General features: G+C 37.9%; 1 protein-coding gene across 1 annotated transcript in view; it reads left to right on the top strand.

The window, feature by feature from the left end:
* The window catches only part of TNS3 (tensin 3), a 216,767-nt gene that overhangs the window by 81,154 nt on the left and 111,091 nt on the right, over positions 1-24,522 (top strand). Inside the window, exons 7-9 of the mRNA XM_072411956.1 lie at positions 9,892-10,004; positions 17,665-17,725; positions 19,038-19,113. Of these exons, the coding sequence (XP_072268057.1) occupies positions 9,892-10,004; positions 17,665-17,725; positions 19,038-19,113 (250 nt within the window). The remainder of the gene's footprint in view (positions 1-9,891; positions 10,005-17,664; positions 17,726-19,037; positions 19,114-24,522) is intronic.

Genomic DNA, 24,522 nt, shown 5'->3' with positions numbered 1-24,522 from the left:
GGATGATTACTGGCTGGCCACCCTTCTGGATCACCGGTACAAGGACAAAATGTTACAGTTTCTACCCAACCCGGCGCAAGAGAAAGAAAAGGTGACCCGCCCAAGCAGAATAGTATGCGACCGGCTGTGTGGGGAATTTCGCACACCCCATTCCACACAGGGAGCTCAGGCAGACACTGCCTCCACCATGCCCCCATGTAGCGGCGGCAGCAGCATCAGCAGTAGTGGCAGCAGACCGCACACATCCAAAGGTGTTGGCCAAGGCAGGGGGGATTTTCTGGATGACTGGCAAAACCTGATGCCGTCACCTCAAACAAGTGAAGTGCAGGGGCATAACCATCGAGAACAGATGAAGCGCATGGTGCACAATTACATTGGCTCTTTCTGGCTGGTGGTGGTGTTGAGTACAGCAGTTATGAGGAGGATGCCTGTCCTGACAGTAGTGACGTCATTCATTTTTGGGTCAACAAGCTTGAAATTTGCTCGCAGTTGGCACAGTATGCCATCAAGCTTCTTCAGTACCCGGCATCCAGCGTTCTGTCCGAAAGAACCTTCAGTGCCGCTGGAGGAGTGGTAATGGACAACCGATCAAGATTTTCGCCGGCTCTAGATGCTAGTTACAAATGCGGTCTACACTCCGTCTCAGGGCCCACCGACTCCTCCTCCTGCTGTTGCTGCTGCCGCCTGTCCAGTACTCCATTCGCAAAAATTGTATTACACACTTCTGGGTGTCAGTGACGATGCAGTACACCCAGCTCTAGATGTCAGTTTCAAATGCTCTCCACGTTCTGTCTCAGGGCCCACCGCCTCCTGCTGTTGCTGCTGCCGCCTGCCCAGTACTCCATTCACAAAAATTGTATTTCACACTTCTGGGTGTCAGTGACGATGCACTACACCCAGATCTAGATGCCAGTTACAAATGCGGTATACGCCCTGTCCCAGGGCCCACCGCCTCCTCCTGATGCTGTTGCTGCTGCCGCCTGTCAGTACTCCATTCAGTATAATTGTATTACACACTTGTGGGTGTCATTGACGATGCACTACACCCAGCTCTAGATGCCAGTTACCAATGCGGTCCACGCTATGTCTTAGGGCCCACCACCTCCTCTTCCTGCTGCTGCGGCTTGTCAGTACTCCATTCACTATAAGTGTATTACACACTTCTGGGTGTCATTGACGATGCACTACACCCAGTTCTAAATGCCAGTTACAAATGCAGTCCATGCTCCTTCTCAGGGCCCACCGCCTCCTCCTGATGCTGTTGCTGCTGTCGCCTGTCCAGTACTCCATTCACTATAATTGTATTAAACACTTGTGGGTGTCATTGACAATGCACTACACCCAGTTCTAGATGTCAGTTACCAATGCGCTCCACGCTCTGTCTCAGGGCCCACCACCTCCTCTTGCTGCTGTTGCTGCCGCCTGCCAGTACTCCATTCACTAAAATTGTACACTTTTGGGTGGCATTGATGATGCACTACACCCAGCTCTAAAAGCCAGTTACCAATGTGGTTCACGTTCCGTCTCAGGGCCCACCGCCTCCTTCTCGTGCTGCTGCCGCCTGTCAGTACTCCATTCACTATAATTGTATTACACACTTCTGGGTGGCATTGACACTGCAGTACACCCAGCTCTCCATGACTCTTACCAATACGGTCTCCCTGGTGATAACTGACCAGAGGCCACACACTGCTACTGCTCTCGCTGACCCACGCTGCGTCTCTGGTCCTCCATCCTTTTCCATAATGTCTCCCCACTACTTGTCCACAACTTTATGTGTGGCATTCCTAACACATGTCATCCAGGACATGATGACAGCTAGCAATTCCTAATATTAATAAATAGGGTTTATATAGCATAAACAAATATGCAGCTATGTAAACTCTAAAGGGGTGTGTACATTAAATAGCAATGAGTTTTCCTGCTGTTTTGACGGCAGAGACTGTTGCTAGTGGGATGAGTTCACCCTTTCTCAATGTCCTAATGTGATGCGTCCTTCTGGACGCTGTCCATCACTCAAAAATGCTATTTGCCTGCTGTCAATTTTCCTGCCGTTTTCTGAAAAGCCACAACTTTATTAGTGGCATTCCTAACACTTCATCCAGGTCATGATGCCAGCTAGCAATTATTATTATTATTATTATTATTATTAATAATATTAACCACCTGGGCGTTTCACTGGTGTCTAGATTTCTGTACCAAAAGCGGTACACTGTTTTTCATGAATTTTTTTTTTTAAATTGTAGAGCTGTAACTTACAGAAATATGTCCGAACAAGGGTCTAGTAGATATCATGAATATAAAAAATGTTTGAAACACACAATCATGTAAAAAAAAAAAAATTTTTAATAAAAATCAAAAAAAAAAAACACAAAAATCAGCTTAAACAAGAATACATAAATTAATCAAAAATACTGAAAATGCAATAATTTGGTATACTGTATAGTAATATATTTTTCTAAAACACCTCCCTAGTGTGGTAAATTTTAAAACAGAGTCCAACGTCACATACCTATAGACAAAAACACATAAATATATTTTGTATTATTTTGTATTGGATTGGATACAGAACTTTGTATTGAATCCAATACAAAATATTTGAATTTCCCGCTACGACCCCCATCGACGGGCGCATGCACGGACATCATCAGGAATCGCCGATGGACGCGAACGCTGGGTATTCTCATTCTTTCCGAACTTCTGTACTTCCATGCAAAAAGTGTTACATTTTTGGCATGGAAATTTATTTTAGATTGTAGGCTATAATTCACCGAATTACTCAATAATTACTTATAATTCACCGAATTACCACATAACTGACCGAAATATGTCCAAAATTTTATAAATTTAATAATGAAAATTTTTTTTATAAAACATGAAAAAAATGTTTTTTTTTTTTTAAAAATCTTTAAAAAAATAAAATAAAAAAAAATAAAAAAAAAATAGTGTATAATGTAATTTAATTGTACATTAACTTATATAATATATATATAATACAATTATATATATATTATATAAAGATTTCTTTGTATTGGACTCAATACATCTTTTTTGTATCAAGCTCAATACAAAGTTATTTGAATTTCCCGCCCCACCTCCTGCACCGACACATGCAGCGACGTCACCGGGAAACCCCGGAGATCGTCACTGCACTCGCCGGGAGAAGACAGAAGGACAGACGTGTCCGGAGGAGGTGCGGGGACCGGGTAAGTATATTCTTTCAATTGTAATCCGGTAAGTATATTCTTTCAATTGTAATCCGATTGTCATACAATGTATGACAATCGGATTGCAATATTACGTTTGTTTACCCACCTGAGAAAAGTTCGGGATTAACACTTTTTGCAAGTGTTTTTACCCCGAATCAAGGTCGGGTTTAACGGCGGTTGGTGGTTAATAATAATAATAAACAGGATTTATACAGTTGCTAGTGGGTTGAGTTCACCCTTTCTCAATGTCCTAATGTTTGTGCTGCATTCTGGACGCTGTCCATCACACAAAAATCCTATTTGTCTGCTGTCACTTTGCCTGCCAATTTCCTGGAAAACCACAAGGTCTTTTTTAACTTTTGTATTATTTCCTTGTTGCCACTGTTTTCTTGGGAGCTTTGCTATTAATGTTTTAGGGGCTATAGGGGCTTTGCTATTAATGTTTAAAGTTGGCCCATCGACTTTATTGTAATTTGCAAAATCGAAATCGCCAAAAAAATCGCCAAAAACCCACCGGAAGTTCGAGGAAATTTTCGCAAAGCTGTCAGAGGCCTTCTCGCTCATCTCTCGTCAGAATGACCTACAGGCCTGTCATTCTTTCTTTGTACAGAATGTAGGCATTCCATAGGCACTGAAGATTTTTTTTTAATTTTTTTTTGCTGTTTCCTTATCGCTGGGTAGAATGTCATGGCTTGGTCAGCTCTGTCGACACCTCCCATGGTGTTGTTGTAATCAATCACCACCTGTGGCTTTATCACTTCTTTCCCACCTTGTGTGCGCACCATAACTGTGGAGGGAGAATGAACAGTACTCACCAGGCACACATCTTTATTGTGACGCCATCTCAGGACCATCATCTTGCCTTTCTGCCAAGCAACAATTACGCCTGTCTTCATCTTCCCTATTGCAAAAAGTGATGGCAGGTTGCGCCGGTTAGCCCTAACAGTTCCATACGCATCTGTTCTGTTTTGCAGAAGAAACTCATAAAGCTCAGGAGATGTGTAGAAATTGTCAGTTGTGACACAGTAGCCCTAATCTAGCAATGGCTCAATGAGGGATAGCACTGAAGATGTTGCCAATCCATAGTGATTACATAGTTACATAGTAGGTTAGGTGGAAAAAAGTCCATCATGTTCAACCACTTGGGAGATATCCCAGATATAAAACCCTATAAGACCCTGCTACAATTTGCTTCAACAGGGGAAAAAAATGCCTTCCTGATTCCATGAGGCAATCGGATGTTCCCTGGAGCAACAGTCACCTTGTATTTTTTCTTTAAAGCCTTAATATCCAGTTATATTCTGTGCTTCTAGAAAAACATCCAGCTTTTTCCAAAAGCAATCTATGGAATTTGCAGAAACTGCTTCCCGAGGGAGCTGATTCCACATTTTCACCGACCTTTCAGTAAGAATCCCTTCCTTCTCTGGAGCTTAAACTGCTGCCGCAAAGAGTGCCCTCTTTTTCTTTGTAATGATCTCAAAGTGAATAATTGGGAAGAAAATTCGCTATATGGACCATTTATTTATATATATATATATATATATATATATATATATATATATATATTTTTTTTTTTTTTTTTTTTTAATTTATGCAGGGTGATCATATCCCCCCTTAAACGTCTCAAGGGAGATTCAGTTCAGCTAATCTCTCCTCATAGCTGAGCTCCTCCATTTGCTTTTTTAGTTTAGTTGCCCTTCTCTGCACTCTCTCCAATTCCACAATGTCTTTTTTGTGAACTGGTGCCCAAAACTGGACTGCATATTTAAGATGTGGTCTGACCAATGCTTTGTACAGGGGCAGGATTATGTCTCCATCTCTGCAGTCTACTCCTCTTTTAGTACAAGAAAGTACTTTGCTAGCTTTGGATATTGCAGCTCGGCATTGCATGCTGGTATTAAATCTATGATCTACCAGAACCCCCAGATCTTTTTCCATTTCTGACTCCCTAAATGGATTCCCCCTGGACAGTATGAAGCATGCATGTTATTCGCTCCCAAGTGCATACCTTTACATTTATCTATAATAAATATCATTTGCTACTTGGCTGCCCAATCAGTACAGTACATCCAGGTCTGCTCATGGATTATAGACATCCTGTATGGACCTAATTCCATTACATAGTTTGGTGTCATCCGCAAACACAGAAATGGTACTTTTAATCCCAAACTCTATATCATTTATGAATATGGTAAACAGTAAAGGTCCGAACACTAAACCCTGTGGTACACCACTAATAACCTTAGACCATTCTGGACTGGATTCAGTCTTTAAGCCAGTTCCCTATCTATTTACAGATTGACTTTTCTAAACCTATTGACCCTAACTTGCATATTAACCGTCTGTGGGGTACAGTGTCAAATGCTTTAGCAAAGTCCAAGTACTCTATATCAACTGCTATTCCACTGTCCACCTGTTTACTTACTTCCTCATAAAAAGAGAGTAAATTTGTTTGACAACGTTGGTCTTTCTTGAAGCCATGCTGACTATCACTTATAATATTATTTTCTAGCAGAAACTTTTCAATGTGGTTCTTTATCAAACCCTCTAGGACCTTTCCCACTATGGAGGTTAAACTAACCGGTCTGTAGTTACCTGGTAATGACTTTTCTCCCTTTTTAAAGATAAGAACCACATTGGCCTTACTCCAATCCATCGGTAGCTTGCCAGTGACTAAAGAGTATCTAAAAATTAGAAATAATGGCTTTGAAATAACTGAGCTCAGCTCTTTGAGGACACATGGATGTAATCCATCAGGTCCTGGTGCTTTTTCAACCTCTATTTTTTCCTAGCTGTTTTTTTAATCATATCAACTCTGAGCCATTGTGACTCATTGAAGGCAGTGACATTGCTATTATGAATTTGGACTTGAACTCTGCCATTTTCCTTTGTGTACACAGAGCTAAAAAAAAGTAGATCTGCCTTTCTTTGTCCCCATTTACCAACCCAGCCTACATGCTCAGATCTGACCTTTTTGCTATTATTATATTCAAAAAGTCACACCCCAAATTTTTTTTTTGGTTTTGCACATTTTATCTGCTTTTTTCATCTTTTGTTATATTCTTTATATAAGTTATATTCTTTATAGTTTTTAAATGATGAAGGTGATCCTTCATTTTTTTATTTTTGGCTTTTGTAACATCAGCTGTGAGCCACAAAGGTTTTGATTTTAGCCTTTTAAACTTATTACCCATTGGAATAAATTTTTCAGTGTGCTTTTGTAGAACAGACTTGAAACATTCCTATTTCTGTCCAGTATTCTTTGAGGACAATATAGTCTCCAAGTCCCAGTCACAGAGAGCCACTCTTAATAATGAAATATTTAGTCTCTTAAAATTAAATGTTTTTATGTTGTTGTTTTTGCTTCCTTTTACAGTCTATATTAAAGGAAATCATAATATGGTCACTGCTACCTAGATTCTCTTTTATATGCACATTTGTTATAAGCTCTGCATTGGTAGAAAGAACTCGGTCCACCAGAGTATCATTTTTAGTTGGGGCTTCTATAAACTGTAAAATTATCTTGTAATAAATTCACACATTTCCTCCCTTTTGCTGTTCCTTTAGTGTCATTACTCCAGTCAATGTCAGGGTAGTTGAAATCTCCCATGATTAAAACATTTCCACTTTTTTCTGCTTTTTCTATCTTTGCTAGTAGTTGATTCTCTATTTCTTCCTTAGCACTGGGGGGACCTATAGCGGACTCCAATAATTAATTGTATGTTATTCATCCCCACATTCAACTCCACCCATAATGCCTCAACCTCATCGCTTGTTCCATCTGCAATTTCCTCTTTCACATTCTCTTTCAGATCACTTCTCACACACACAGACAGACAGACACCACCACCCTTTCGTTTGACTCTGTCTTTACGAAAGAAAGTATACCCAGGAATATTGACAGCCCAGTCAAGCCAAGAACAAAGCCAGGATTCAGCAATGCCAACTAAGTCATAATTCTCTTCACTCATTAAGGCTTCCAACTCCCCTATCTTGTTTGCTAGACTTCTAGCATTTGGTAAACAGGCTCTTTAAACCATTTCTGCATTTACCATCATTGTTTGCCAAATCATTTTGTTTTTCAGTACAACTAGTACTGCACAATCCAATGTTTCTTTGTAACATGGAAAGCTCAATTATCCATAACCCTCACCTCAACTATCCCCAATTCACCCTCCACTAGTATCTAACCTTTCTGCCAACCTATTTAACTGTCCCACCCCCTCTGTCCCAGTTTAAATATCCCTCCACCATCCCCCTAAATCTTTCCCCTAGCACAGCTTTCATTTAGTTGCACCAGAGGTTGTACCTGGGGTTGAATTTTGTCCCTTTTCCAGTGTAAAGTACTGTATTCCAAATGTGCCAGATAAGTATTCGCACAGCATGTAAGTTTTCACGCCAAATCATGCCCTCTTTGACGCAATGTACTGCACCCAGCTGAGCCTCCCCCTGTAAGCCATTAGACTTTCGTCAATGCTGACATCTCTTTCTGGCACATAGGTTTGCTGGAAATTTTGTAGAATCATCTGGGACACTTCCTAAATTTTCTTGAGTTTTGGTGCTCTCATCAAATTCTTCATTGTTTGTTAAATGCAGGTACTTCATGTTGAGGGAAAATCTGTATTCTGCATGACTGTGGCAAAGAATGTAGTGGCAAGTATTTTGTTCTTGGACCAGTACCACTTCTGCAGGGGTTTTCCCTCCACTCCCTGAAGTATCACCAAGCCTAAAAACTGCCAAATGTCATCCTTGGTCACAGGTTCCCATTTTCTGCCTTTTGAAAACCTCCAGTGTGGAGCACCTTGTTGTTGTGCAGTGTACCTGCATAAAACAAAATAAAAAAGGTCTTTTAGAATATTTTCTTTTATAGTGTGGTGAAGGTTGCAAGTAATATGTTAGCAAACACAGAGCACTGTACCTGTTTGCATAAAACAAAAAAATAAGGTATTTTATGATATGTGCTTTTATAGTGTGGTGAAGGTTGCAAGTAAACAGATAACAGATGTTAGCAAACACAGAGCAGCCTACCTGTTTGTCTCCACAACAATTTTTTCGATAACTTCATCAGTCAAGAACAACTTCAGGTATGCCAGGGGGTCATCACTTTGATCCTCAATTTTCATCCCAGGTGCGCCAGTAAATGGAAATCTTCGGGTCGCTGTCTGGTCCGCATCAAGGTCAATGGGGTACTGTACTGACCTCAGGTTCAGATTCCTCACCCAATTCACTATCGCTGTCTGATGACAAATTTCCTACTGATTCATTATTGCTTGATTCCAAAAGTTACTCCAATTGGCTATCGCTGCTTTTAAGTTCTTCAAAAACCGTGCTTGCGCCGGTGAGATGCCTTTTGGATGCCATGTGGACAAGTCTCCAGTAAGCAGTCAGGAATGTTCAAGGTCAAAGACAAAGTGATCAAATTATACATTCAGGAAATGATGAAATAAGCCACCATCACGGGGTGCAGGTGGCGATTTTATGCTACCCCGAGTGTGACTCGGGAATACTGATTTCTGCAGGTAAATCCGCTAGGGGGGGTTAATGATCAGATGGATAGAATAAGAAAGGCCCTCCTTAAGTAAGAAATGGCAGGGCATCTTTGATGGTTCCAGCTAATTTGCATTGTTCGTAATTTGTATGTTTGATTGAGTCTTCAGAGCAATCATATTCAGAGAACCTTTACAGGAGAAATTTTTCAGAACTTACCTGTGATAGCCAAGACAGTTGCCCCTGATTCATCAATGAAATCCGCGCTCGCTGGAAGCGCGAAAGTACGCGCGGCCAGCGATCGCGGATTCTAATACGAATGCGCGACCGATAATCCGATTTTGCTTGATGAATCAGGGGCAGTGTCTCATCTTGCTTATATAGAGGTAAAAGCTGTCGCATCACCTGCCCTCTTTAACTTGGATAGAAGTACAATTTGGCTAAAGCCTGTTTGGTAGATCTCTTTTCTACAGAGTTTAGGTGGTGTTGAAGTTCTTTAGTACATTTTTCTCAAAAATGTGGATTTTAATTAAGTTACTGTTACTACTATTTCATTAAGTTAGATTAGCAAGTGTAAGAAGAAGAGATATTGTTAAAATATCACAGACAATAAATTCATTTTTTGGCATTTTGCAGCTGGTATGGTGGTACCATTTTAAATCAATTTTCCCTTAGCCTTCAACGCCTTTCCATATAGGAGTAAGTGTTTTTTTTTTTTTTTTTTTGTCTTGAACCATAACTTATAAAAGGAAATCATACAATAGGTGTTTTTCAATGACTTATTTGTGATTGGTTCTGTAAATATACTGAATATAGAATATAATGACATTATTGCAAAAATTTAATTTTGTATACTTAGGCATATCTAGTTTAATTTTTCTTAATTTACATGTTTTTTTAATTTTCTATTAAGGTTTATATTGAGGTCATTATTTCAAAAACTAGAGCCAATCTAGCAAAACCAATACCATATTTGAAATCTGTACATCAAACATAACCTAAAATGACTTTAATCTTTTTGGCAAGCAAATGTTTGTTGACCAGTGTAGTCAGTATTTTTTATATTTATATTTTTGTAAAGTTTTTGTGGTTTTCTTAGAATAGTTTCTTTCTTGATTACTTCACACAACCTTTTGTTGCAGTGCCATAAAAGTAATCTTAAATTCTCTCTTTTTTCTTTTTTGTTTATATATAGGTATGTCCGTTTTCTTAATGAGCTCCTTTCTGGGGTGCAGAAAATGAACACAGTACCAGTATATATGCACTATGTTATTCTTCACGGCATTCCAAATTTTTATACAACTGGAGGTAAGTAATTTAAAGTATGAGTACTTTTTAGTTACACAATGTATACTTTTGCCAAGCTGTAGGGGAAAGTTTTTAGGAAAACTTTAAAATATGTGTGCTCATTGTCCCAAGTGTGCACAGGACCAGTCAGATTTGTATCATGCTATTTGGAACTGCCAGAAAATAAAAATATTTTAGCTTTGTATTAGCTATTTTCTCCCTAGCGGGCAAAAAAATGATATTACATAAATGGTTAGATTCACAGCCACCGACACTTAGGGTTTTTTAAGGAGAAATTAGAATATGTTTTCAGAATGGCCTGGATTGAAGCATCTCTGGAAAAAGAAAGTAAGGTTGCAAAATTTTTTGAAACATGGGAATCTTACATAGAGACTCAGTCTCACTTAATAAAGCGTCAGATTATGAATACTTTTCAACATACCTCTTGGTATACTTTGAGAATACTTTGAGAATGTAAGATAATGGTCCTCTTTTGGTTATGGATGATATTTGCGTTGGAAACTGCTGACATTGTTAACAAGATTATGTAACTACTTCTCATTCTTCCATATTTTTCATGTGCACATTCGCATGCCTGTTTTTTATTACTATATTGTTAATATTGTTATTTATTGAAACATCCTTTAATAAAACATTATTTTTAAAAAAATATATGTGTGCTCGTTCTCGGTCTCTCTCACCACTTAAAAGTCATTGATGAACCTATTTTAGTTAAAGTAGAACTAAAGCTTATGACTTAAAAATTGTGACCAGGCAGTCGATGTCCTTTTTGCAAAAAGATAACCTTTTGGTGCGGGTGCCGCCATGTTCACCAAGTTCTCTTCCAGGTCCCTTATCTTGGGCCATCTTGATACTTATGCAGTATATAGCACTATCATTTTACGCAGCGTTGTACAAAGTCGATAGTCGTGTCACTAACTGTCCGTCAAAGGAGCTCACAATCTAATGTCCCTACCATAGTCATATGTCATTAATGTAGTCTAAGGACAATTTTGAGGGGAACCCAATTAACCTTACTCCATGTTTTTGAGATGTGGGAGGAAACCGGAGTACCCGAAGGAAACCCACGCAGACACGGGGAGAACCTGCAAACTCCATGCAGATAGTGCCCTGGCCAAGATTCGAATCTGGGACTTAGCGCTGCAAAGGCAAGAGTGCTACCTCTGAGCCACCGTGGAGTTCACTCAGTCCTGGCAGCCCTGGAGGATTCTTGTACAAGCACATCTCTAGCATTGTATGGGGAGCATAGTTTTTTTTCAAAAGAATAGCTGTCGGGCAGGTTAGTATGTTTTATTGCAGGCTAGACATTGTCTGTCCATTTCTTCAACAAAGACTTGTCTCATCCTTGTTTTTCATAGCAGCACTAAAGTTCGGCTTTAATAAAAAAAAAAAAAAAAAAAAATATTTTGACAGTATTGCCTCTATGAAGATGAATATCCTTCTTTGGAATTTGTATTTATTTAGGACATTACTATTGCCCATACTCTGGTTTACTCCTGTGATATTCTAAGTTTGAGGACTTCCCAGTATTTTTGACCTTTTAAGTCACTTTTTTTTTAAATCCCTTATTTTGTTAGGTCGAGACCTCTCTGGGGCCAATCACCATATTGCTCAGCCCATTCGAGAGCTTTTGTAAATTTATTGAAAATGCTAAGGAATTTATTAATCAGCTAGTGGCACAATGTGGCATACAACCTCTCAAGTTGTTTATTTTTACTTCAGCAATAGAATCAAATTTCAAAACTATCCTAAGGCTTTCCCATTTGTACCCACCTTCCTCTCCTTTGTTTCGGAAGATGGACACAGAGATTTACAATGGAGCATGTATGATTTCCATTATTCAGCAGTTTTGGGAAAAAGTGTAAATCTGATGTGTTTCAATGGCAGTGATTCCAACCAGGGAATGATTAAAGGAATGTCGGATTTTCTGTTCTGTAAATAAAGCCCTTTGAAAGATAATTATTGCAGCTTGATGTTAGCTGGTGCTCAATTTCACAGTGCTATTTTTCTACAGCCTCTTCAGGCATTCACAGGCCAAGCTGATCTCTTGGTTACTTAATTGTACCCTTCCTCCACCCCGTTTTGGTGCTTTATTTGGTAATGTACAGCGCTGCATATTATGTTGGCGCTATACCAATACTGTTTGTTATTTTTAATAATATTTTTATTATTGTTATTAATAATAATAATAATAATAATATTATTATTATTATTATTATTATTATTATCAATATTATTAATAACTGAAAGTACCACTTCCTAAACATACTGCTCACTTGATCCACGATATGCTGCTTTCTGCTTACATCACACTTGCTAATTCGTAGAATTCAGCAACCCTCTCTTTAGAGGGGCTTCAAGGTAAACTCAATTGTAATATTATTATTAATATTACACAGTATTTTAAATAGCACCGAGATATTACACAGCTTTTTAAAAAGTCCATAAAATACAAAAAAACCTTGATTACATACCGGTAGGTAATGAAGGAGAAAGTAGGGAATTCCTGGCATAAGCACTTATTAAAAGGTTTTCAGTTTTTATTCAAAGTCATTTTCCATAAAAATACAGAAAAGAATAAAATACATAAAAGCACAACCATAATGCCAAAAGTTAGTACAAATAGGCTAGCATAAGTTAATCCCAAATGCGTTTTTTGTATGAAAGAGCTTCTTCAGGGGATAGGTAGCCAAAAGAACGTTATAAAGCACTTAGCGGCTATTTAACAAACAGCATAACAATAAGTCCGTTTTTAATAAGCTTTTTCATAATGTAAATGATATCATTAATAATAAAGAAAAAAAAGAGAACATAAAAGTTATATATATAATTGTACTGATTTACCCCAGATGATGATACAATATTTTAGTGCCGAGAAAATACCATAAACGATTGAAAATTCTGGATGGATTGCAGCAGTGTAAGCTTGAGATAAAATTCTTAAAGATTCCCACAGCACCTATGGGAAATAATAAGATCATATAGACCAGTGTAAGTTTAACTGAAAAAAAAAAATCTTAGCTAAAAATGCAATAATATTATCATTAATAAATTTATTAAACTGTATTTCTACTGCGCCAACATATTACGCATTAACATATTGCCAAATTGACCACATTATGTTTGTGCTTTTATATATTTTATTCTTTGCTGTATTTTATGAAAATCGCTTTGAAAAAACTGAAAACCTTTTAACAGGTGCTTACGCCAGGAATACCCTACTTTCCTTCATTACCTATGTAATAAAGAAGGTGTTTTCCTTTTGTACTTTTGGTGAGATATGGCTTTCCTGATAGTTTATAATTAATTTTAAGGGGACATTAACCCACATTCCTTTAGTTTACAAAGTCTATAGTCATGTCACTATTGGATAATTCCAAAATATAAACTTTTCTGTATTCTCAATGGTATTATTGTTGTTTTCAACAAAACATGGGACCTATGAAAATATCTATCTGCAGCCGGTGTAACAAAGCGGCATTTCGGACTGATCCAGTCTCTCTCCCAGTGCCTGGGGAATAATACCTTTTCCCTGCATCCAGAGAACCATGAGCCAAGATGGCTGCTGCCTCACACACTGCCGTACAGGATTCATAGCAGGCAGCCATGGATCTTTCACAGGATGTGCCCGCAGCATTGCAAACTTCTCAGTCTTCCTGGGCTACCGAACTTTGCAACTTGAAGGTAGGATGGATGATGTTACTATTGTTCTGGAGGACCACAGTGAAGAAATGATGCTCTAAAGGCTGAAATCCAGTTTTTACATTACCAGCTGTAAGAGTCAGAAAACAGAGCAAGACGTTCCAATATTCGTATTTGGGATATACCAGAACCTGTAACTGATCTACAATCTACCGTTACAGCCTTATTTTGAGAGCTGGTACCTAACATCCCCAGGGGAACACTTTTAATTTCACTTTTTGCATTCATAGGGCCTTATCCAGACGTACATCGGATGCCCCCCCAGGGATATTATCGTGAAATTACCTTACTACTGAATGAAAGATACACTTCTCAGAGCCGCCAGGAAAGCTGACACACTATCATTCCTGGGATATGACTATCAGCTTTTCACTGACCTGGCATCTTCTACAATCAAGAAGCACAGAGAAAATAAACTGGTGGTGGCAGTCCTTCAAGCAAAGCAAATATGTTACAGATGGGGATTCCCCTGTAATATTATCTTCACTTACAGAGATAAGCAATACTTGACCAGTCAGCTGCACGCACTGTACAGATTTTTACCAATCCTGAGCATGGGTATTGGAAACCATTTGGAACACCAACAACTTTTCAATGAGTACCTTCTTCCTAAGAAAGAACCACCACAGTGACACATTATGTAAAAGATCTCTGCGAATTTGCTGAAGTAGCCAGTCGGCGAAATGTGTCGGGATAAGAGACAATCTCTTTCAAAATACTCAGGGAATATCTGTATATAATTTCATGGTCTTTTTTACCATGACATTAATTTGAAGACCAGACTGTTTTTCTTCTTTTTTCCTTGATCAATAATTCTGCTCTTAAAACCAGGGGTGTATTAATAGGGTTCAAGAAATAAGTACCTTTCACCTTAAAAAAATGGTCACTGACCCCAAGGGCACATTCCTTCTCATAACAGGTTATTTTAATGATGCTTTATTCACTTTAGTTTCATATTATACACCTAATTCTAATCAACTGGATTTCTTTAGACAGTTATTGCAAGTGGTTGATACCCATGGTGAAGGCACTCTTGTACTATGTGGGGATACTAACGTGGCACTTATCCCATCCTTGGAGAAGAGAGGGCCCTCCTTAATGTCTTTATATCCACCAAGGGAAAAAGGCATCACAACTGCGCAACTGCGAATGTCCTAACATTCACTAATTGACTGCTGGTGTTAACTTACCCCGGCTACACATTACACACACTTTTCTCATCTGCACTAACTATTTTCCAGAATAGACTATATTTTCGTCAACCCACTTCACTGATCTCCTTCTGAAAAAAAGTGTCTATACCATGATCTGACCACAATGCAGTCCTAACATCCTTCTCATTTCTGTACCAGAAACCCACTGGGTGTAATTAGTCCCTAAATGCCTCCCTCTTGAGTGACCCAGCCTTTTTCCAAAAAGTACAATCATCGTTACAAGAATACTTTACACTGAACACCACTCCTGAAAGCACCCTGAATGTACTTTGGAATGGGCATAAGGGAGTGATCAGGGGCCGCCTCATAAAATTAGCTTCCCAACGCAAGAGTGAGTGTAACTCTCTGCTTTTCCAACTTGAGCAGGAACGGCTCAGGAATGTCCTGTTGGACCAATATAAATCAGATCCATTGCTTGAGCTTAGCAAAAAACTAGAAAACAAAAGAATCCAGTTGGATCAGTGTTTAATCCATAGAGCAGAGAAACAACTATGCTGGACCAAACATAAATTCTACGTAAAAAACAATAAACCTGACTCCCTATGGGCGAATAGGCTCCAGAAAGTAAACCCCTCCTTCCAACCCATAAGGCTGAAAGTAGGCCAGACTAACTTGACCAGTAACCCACAAACTATTGTGGAAGAATTTCATAAACACCTGGCTCAACTTTATAGTAATACTGGCTCCCTTGACTTATCCAAAGCTAAAGTCTTCTTTTCCACCTTTCCTTTACCAGACCTGCCCAAACTCTTCATACTACCCTAGAGGAATTTATAACGGAGGCAAAGACCAGTGCGGCTATTAAGTTACTGAAATTACAGACAAGACTGGGCCCAAATGGATTCTCCACCCACTACTATATTAAATTCAGGGACACCTTGGCTCTGCATCTTACGAAATTTTATAATCATTTATTAATGGGCGGAGTCATGGGTAGAGATTCACTAACAGTATCTAAATACATAGGATTCATCCCAAGAAGGCAGTCAATGGATAGTGTACATAAACTTACCTGTCTCATTCACCTTGCTAAAACTCAGACTTCTTTCTACTGGCTTTAGACATCAAAAAAAAAAAAGCAGTTGATATGGTTCAATGGCAATATCTTATGGTTGTGCTAGAGAAATGAGGGTTCGGACTGAATTTCATTGCTTGGGTTAAGGCTTTGTACACTATTCTCCAAGCTTTCCTACAATACCTGGGGTTCCACTCCTCTCCTTTTCAGTTTTCCATGGGTACTAGGCAAGGGTGTTCTCCTTCGCCATTCTTGCTGGCCCTGACCATAGAACTGTTAACCCTGGCAGTATGTAATCACCTGGACATTAGCGGTCTTGAATTTGCAGGTTACCATCATAAAATTGGTCTATTTGCAGGTGATGCCCTATTGATTATATCCATCCAGTGGTACCCTGCCTAACCTTTTATCTACCCTAACCACTTTTGGAGAGATATCAGGCCTCCAAATTATTCATAACATATGCTTGGCATTGAATATTAATTTTCCAGACACACTTGCCACCCACCTTGAGGATTCCTTTCCTTTTCATTGAGAACAACCAAAATGATTATATCTTTGTGTATATATCCCGCTTCCTTTGATATGCTCATTGCGGCAAATTATACAGTAATTATGGTGCTTGGCAGATTCATACCTAAAGACCCTAAGGTCGCTCTACTAAATAGTAAACCAGAACATTGCATGTACTCCCAGTTATATTTGTTACAGTTTATTATTACTGCAGCTAAACATGTGTTTGCTGAGGCTTGTAGTTCAGCAACTCTTACGGTGGCTCAAGTGAAATGGAAAATGACCTGGTATCTATTCTTCACCATGTGAAGAAAGCTGCAGGTTCGCAGAGATGAATGTGTTGAAAGTCTGTGATTGCAATGTGAATGTTTTGTAAAGTGTACAAAAAGTTTTTTTTAATTGTCTTGTTATACATTAAAAAATACAGAAAAGTTTTTTTAAACCTTTTGCTGCTACGCATCATGGCAATAAAGGAGGGAAAACAGTGGACTCCTTGGTGTTGGTTAAAATTGATCTGCAATGAATAAAACCCAAAAAAAAGGGTTTGGCTTAACTGGGTAATTCTGGATTATAGTGTGGCTGGGTAAGTTAAAAAAGGAAAACATTTTCACCATAATCAGAAGAGAAGAAGTGAAGTAACACAGATATCCAAATAGATAAATATCCATCAAAAGAACATCCCATTCAGAGAAAAAGTACAATTATCGCATTTTTTGTGTCCATGTCAAGCACTACCAACATCACATAGGGGGAAGGCTTCTAGCAGGTGGTATCTGGTATTGAGAGCAACTATAGATGGTGTCCTTTACTAAGTACTTCAGCAATAAATAGCTAGAGGTAAATCCCATTTAAAGCCAAAATTGAACAAGGTAAATTCTAAAACCAATTATGTGTCGCTGTCTGTGTCTCTGTCATTTGAAACCCCTATTTAATGTACAACGCTGCGTAATATGTTATATAAATCCTGTTTACTAATAACAATAATCCTAATCATTACCTTTTGCAACTGAACTTTTTACAAGAAAAAAAGAAAAAGTATTGCTCTAAAGCTGTAGGACCTCTCATGCCTTTTTAGTTTTCAAACTAAAAGGCATGAGACAACTTGCCCAATCTGCCTGGATACCAGGCGGAAGCTAAGGTGTTAAAAGTACTTGCTCTTGACAAGCATTACACTACATCAATGATTACATAATTTTATTTTGTTGTTGTCTTACAGGATGTCAGCCTTTTATAAAGGTTTACCAAGCAATGCAACACATTTACACATCTGAAATTTAGTAAGTATAAATTAAATACTTGTAATCTAAATGCATGGGGCTTAAACACCTCCTTTGAAACGTCTGCTCCACAGAAAAGGGTCATTTGATACAGTACCACTGATATCCACCCATGTCTATCCTTGGTCCAACCAATGAGTTTATTGGATACAGTAGTAACCTACATCCCCCCTGAAGAAGCAAGTGTTGCAAAGCTCATTGGGATTATAGGACTTTTTGAAATCTACTTATCATTGAAAACTAAACAAATATCTGTTTATGGACTTGAAATACTGTACAGATGTCAGACAATTTTATCAGCTTTCCCAGCTTTCCTAGAGGTGACAAGTTTTGGACACATGAGGCACATGTCAGACATCTGTGAATGAGTGCCTTGACTTCCTACATTTTTTCCTTTAACTTTTTATATGCAGCTACTGCCTTCTGTCATTTTCTACTAGCATGTTTCCTTTGTTGTCAGTTTAACTTATTTCTGATCCCTGTGCTCTGTGCATTATGTACTCATGGATCACATACATACTCCTGACCCTGGATCTTTGTGTATTTTTTACTTCTGTCATCTTTGCTCTGTAAAGTACATACTACTGTCCCCTTTGCTTTTTTGCATAGCATGTACTCCTAACCAAAATGTTTAAGACAGTTGTTGGTCTCTAAATTGTCTAACTACCTTAATGATGTCCTTTAAGTTATACTTGTTTATGTGTTTTAAAGCAATTGAAACAGAATTTGTGGGTATACGTAGTAAGAATGCTAAGGTTTTATTTAACTATGCCCCTTTCCACCCCTCCAACTTTGAACAGTTGCATTGGGAAAAATGACACAAAATGCCTTTTTCGTTATCTCATTTCTTATTATCCTAAAGAAGACACTTTATGGGTTATACTGTTAAGGTACCTTTAAAAGCTTAATGGTACATAGTGTAGAACATAGGGGTATATTTACTAACCAGTGAACCTGACATTTAACCATCAACATCCTTGGATGAATGATGATTCCTTGAGTGAATTTCTTACTACTATTGAAAACCCACGCACATGAATGTATAATCTTCCATTTGCATGCATTTTCAATAATAGTGATTATTCTCCATGAGTGAATGTGTGTCAGTTTTACTTAGGAAAAAAAAAGAATGATCTGTGATTCAAAAGGGTCCGCTAAATGGGGAGAGAGGTAAAATTCTCTGGAACTCTTGACCCCTCAAAATAAAATGAATTTCCAATTATGTTATATGAGTCTTATTTATCTAAAGTATTTGTAATCATATAAATAATTTTTTTTTGAATTTATTGCTTATATGATTTTATCCCTTTAGCAATGTTGTTTCCGAAGCGCAGGAAAGACTTTATATAGCTATTGAACCAGCTCAACTTATCAAGGGCGACATTATGGTAAGCGACCCTTTTTGGGTTTTGATTTAAAAAAAATAACAATAACAATAATTGTATGCATAAACCTCTTCATTCATTTGTGTTACCTATGTCATGTTTAAATTAGGTGTATTTACCTAATATCATAAATTCTAAAACATCTATTCCCTTGCTTGAGTATTTTAATTATTCTCAGCCATTAAAACCTTCCTGTTGTCAGTGCTCTTCTCTCTGGAAGTGTATTTTCCCTATGCTTTTTTATAGGAGTCTTTGCTTAGAATCTGTCCACATTATTACTCCATTGCAATTACTGCTACATTGCTCACTTTAATCAATTAGGTTGTTTATTAGTTGAGATTCTGCATAATCTAAAGTTAGGGGAAGAGATAATATGGAGTATACTTGAGATTTGTTTTTTTGCTACTTATTACTTAAGAGATGGGGGCAGGAGGGGGAGACGGGGAAAAGGGTACTTTCTATTGTCCCATATAGGTCCAAGAAGTGTACAGTTGGGCCTCCCTCGTTTATATAATAATATCGAGAAATCGCCGAGAGGGAGCAAAGAAAGAGGTTTGAGGCTCAAAAGTTTTGAGTCAAAATGTAATGTATTATTATGTATTGCATTCATATATAGTAAATTCATACATATAAATAATCATCACAAAAATATAAAGTGTATACAACTGTTTGTGTATGTCTTGCCTAGTTCTGCTACAGATCACAGAAGTAGGAAAGTTCATTAGACAGGGTAATGCTAACACAAGAAATTGAAAACAATATTAAATTGAAAAAGTAGTAATGATATGACCGTATTTTCCGTATAAGTCCCCGATAATTATATTATACATACATTCTCTATATATGTATGAATATACAATAGTGATATGCAATATAACCATCATTGCCTGTATTTACTCATATATATATATATATATATATATATATTTGCTGATATCGTTAATGTTCCTAATTTGTAATTTTTCTGTATATATAGACCACTAATCGTATAAAATCATGTACCCCTGAGTAAGCCCATTTTGGGCGAAACGCGTCGGGGACTTATACGGAAAATACGGTCATATCATTACTACTTTTTCAATTTAATATTGTTTTCAATTTCTTGTGTTAGCATTACCCTGTCTAGTGAACTTTCCTACTTCTGTGATCTGTAACAGAACTAGGCAAGACAAACACAAACAGTTGTATACACTTTATATTTTTGTGATGATTATTTATATGTATGTATTTACTATGTATGAATGCAATACATATTATTCATTACATTTTGACTCAAAACTTTTGAGCCTCGAACTTCTTTCTTTGCTTCCTCTCAGTGATTTCTCGAAATTATTTGCAAATATACCTAATTTTAACATTCTGAAAAACATATACCAGTGATACTGAGATGTTATCACAAAAGTGAACCAACATAACATTTGATACTATTTCTATTGCATATTCATTCTACAGCAACTTTTTCAACTGTAATCAAGTTAGTGGTATACAGGTAGCCCCCGAGTTAAGGACATTCAACATACGGACACCTCCTAGATAAGAACAGGGCTTCCCTGCTCGCTCGTGTGCAAGACAGAGGCTTGATGGGGGTGGTTTGCATGACTTGCAGAAGAAGTCTTTTGCTAAACACAGCTGAGGTTGTGGGTGATCTTAGGAGCTGAGCTGATCTGTAACATCTTGTAACTCTTTTATGACCAAGACAAACTCTGGAGCTGTTTCTTTTTGCATATCAAAGCACAGCTTGCTCCAAAAGTTAATGAATGTCTAGGCTCCATAAATTTTTTTTTTGCTTTGTGATCAACTCACAGTGATGATTTTATACAGTAACTGACACCACACTGCCTAAAAATGTGTTGAGACAAACAACTGTCCTTATTGCATTTAATAAAATATTGTACTTGTTTCAACTTACATACAAATTCAACTTAAGAACATACCTAGAGTCCCTATCTCCTATGTAACCCGGGGACTACCTGTACAGTCTATAAACATTAAATATTCTGTTTGAATGATATGTTTTTTAATATTTAGCCAGTATGTGGACTTTTTTAATGATCCGCCTGTCTCGCACTTTAAAATTTATGTACACAGTAGCTAAGAGATACCTTAAGAGGTACCTTTGCTACATACATCAGAATTTTTTTGACTGTTTCTGGCTTCTGGCTTTGCACTTTCCCATTCTGTAGCCTGTACACCTGAACCTTGTTTAAAGTATATCCAAACCCAAAAAACAATAATGGTATACATTGTAGCTTTTGTTTCCACTTGATAATCCTTCAAATCTCCTCCTCTTGTATCACTGTCTGTACCTGTGTACTGCCAATTGCAGCCCCTATTTATTGTGCAGCACTGTGTTATATGTTGGCACCATAATAATACTGTTTATTATTATTATCATTATTAATAATAAAATCTCCTGACCCTTCTGGTTTACAATTACTACTTCACTGTAACTTCACTGCTCACAGGAAGTAACAAGAACACTGCATTACTGATCAGTTAAGTAAGGTAATCAAATCTCAAATCTTCCTTGCCGCGTTTCACAGACAAAAGCTGCCTTCTCAGGAGATTAATTGAGATATGTTACAATAAAATGCTTTATCTCATTTTTAGTATCTCCTCATGATTACCTATGAGCTTTTTAATTGTTAATTTGTATTTTTAGTACTAATATAATAAATTATATGTTTTAAATATATTTTAGAATATTGCATCTGCCTTAAAAGTCCCAATTAGATTTTGTTTGGTTTTGTATTACATGGTAACTCAGTGCCTTGAGTTTGTTTAGGTCTACTTTTAGCCAATCTGACCTTGTTTCTGTCTCTTGTCTGCCTTGACTACTTGCCAGTCCAACTAGGTTTCTGCCTCTGTTTTGAAACAGGTTCGTCATTTGATCTTCCTTCATCGGCCATTCAAAATCCACAGCACTAGTGGCTCTTTAGAAAACCTGATGCCCAAGTTGGTGCTATGAAAAGAGTCTGGCACCAACTGACACCTTGCAAAATATCTTGAGACCGATTCAAGTGTAACAAAACCCAAAAACAAATATTTAATATATTTGGGCATACCAGACTTTAAATGTGATGTATTTGATTACCTATCTATGGCCTTCCAGTAATGCACTTTCTGTCCTCAGTTGATAGAGCTCACTTTCTGTACTGAATGTGTGAAGGAGCGGTGTTATCATATCATAGGACTGGAAGTGTCTCAATACACAATACATAGTAGGTTAGGTTGAAAAAAGACCATCAAGTTCAACCACTAAAGGTGCGTACACACTTCCAATTTTTATCGTTCCAATCGAACGACGAACGATCGATTGGGCAAAAAATCGTTCGTAAAAAAGTAACCAACGACGCCGACGAACGAGGAAAGTCGCTGGAAACGAACGACCGGACCGACGGATCGGATTGGGCGACGATCGTTGAACATCGTTCGTGTGTACGGTCGTTCGTTGATCGTCCATATTCAGAGCATGCGTGATGAACGAACGTCCGTTCACTTTCCTGTCGTGCACATAGTTCCTCTATCGCTCAAACGATCGTATCTATTGTGTGTACAATATCTACGAACGATCGTGTCGTTAACTCTATGTGCAGGATCGGTGCTATACGATCGTTCATATATATCGTGCATGAACGTTCGTCGTTCGTTTTCCAACGATAATAATTGGAAGTGTGTATGTAGCTTAAGGAAATAAACATACCCCAGATATAAAACCCTATAAGACATAGTTGGTCCAGCGGAAGGCAAAATAACCCCTTGTACAATTTGCTTCAACAGGGGGAAAAAAATTCCTTCCTGATTCCATGAGGCAATTGGATGTTCCCTGGATGAACAATCACTGGTATTTTTCCTTTAAAGCCTTAATATCCAGTTATATTCTGTGATTCTAGAAAAAAATACAGCTTTTTTTTAAAGCAATCTATAGTAGTTGCTGAAACTACTTCCTGAGGGAGCTGATTCCACATTTTCACAGACCTTACAGTGAAAAATCCCTTCCTTATCCGCTGCTTAAACTTCTTTTACTCCAGACGCAAAGAGTGCCCTCTTGTTCTTTGTAATGATCTCAAAGTGAATAATGAGGAAGAGAGTTCTCTATATAGACCATTTATATATAAATACGGGGTGATCATATCCCCCCTTTACGTCTCTTCTCAAGGGACAATAGATTCAGTTCAGCTAATCTCTCCTCATAGCTGAGCTCCTCCATTCCTTTTATTAGTTTAGTTGCCCTTCTCTGCACTCTCTCCAGTTCAACAATGTCCTTTTTGTGAACTGGTTCCCAAAACTGGACTGCATATTCCAGATGTGGTCTGACCAATGCTTTGTACAGGGGCAGGATTATGTCTCCATTTCTGCAGTCTAATCCTCTTTTATTACAAGAAAGTACTTTACTAGCTTTGGATATTGCAGCTTGGCATTGCATGATGTTGTTAAGTCTATAATCTACCAGAACCCCCAGATCCCTTTCCATTTCTGACTCCCCCAAGTGTATTCCCCCTAGACAGTATGAAGCATGCATGTTGTTAGCTCGCAAGTGCATACCTTTACATTTATCTATAATAAATGTCATTTGCCACTTGGCTGCCCGATCAAACAGTACATCCAGGTCTGCTTGTAGAATATAGACATCTTGTATTGACTTAATTTTATTACATAGTTTGGTCTCATCTGCTGCACACAGAAATGGTACTTTTAATCCCAAACTCTATATCATTTATAAAGATGTTAAACAGTAAAGGTCCCAACACTGAACCCTGGGGTACACCACTAATAACCTTAGATCATTCAGAGTATGAATCATTATTACAACTCTCTGGATGCGATCTTTAAGTTCTCTATCCATTTACAGATTTACTTTTCTAAACCTATTGACCCTAACTTGCATATTAACCGTTTGTGGGGTACAGTGTCAAATGCTTAAGCAAAGTTCAAGTACACTATATCAACTGCTATTCCACGGTCTACCTGTTTACTTACTTCCTCATGAAAACAGAGTAAATTTGTTTGACAACTTCTGTCTTTATTGAAGCCATGCTGACTATCACTTATATTATTTTCTAGCAGAAACTTCTCTATGTGGTTCTTTATCAAACTCTCCAAGACCTTTCCAACTATGGACGTTAAACTAACAGGGCTGTAGTTACCTGATAATGACTTTGCTCCCTTTTTGAAGACAGGAAGCACATTGGCCTTACGCCAATCCATCGGTACCTTGCCAGTGACTAAAGAGTCTTTAAAAATTAGAAATTTTGGCTTTGAAATTACTGAGCTCAGCTCTTTGAGGACACGTGGATGTAATCCATCAGTTCCTGGTGCTTTGTCAACCCTAATTTTTCCCAGCTGTTTTCCATCATATAAATTCTGAGCCATTGTGACTCATTTAAGGCAGTGACATTGCTAATATGAATT

This window comes from Pyxicephalus adspersus, chromosome 5 (genome assembly GCF_032062135.1).
Source record: "Pyxicephalus adspersus chromosome 5, UCB_Pads_2.0, whole genome shotgun sequence".
NCBI classification, from domain to species: domain Eukaryota; kingdom Metazoa; phylum Chordata; class Amphibia; order Anura; family Pyxicephalidae; genus Pyxicephalus; species Pyxicephalus adspersus.
Note: the sequence above shows the minus strand (reverse complement) of the source record. Positions and strands in the feature narration are given on the sequence as shown.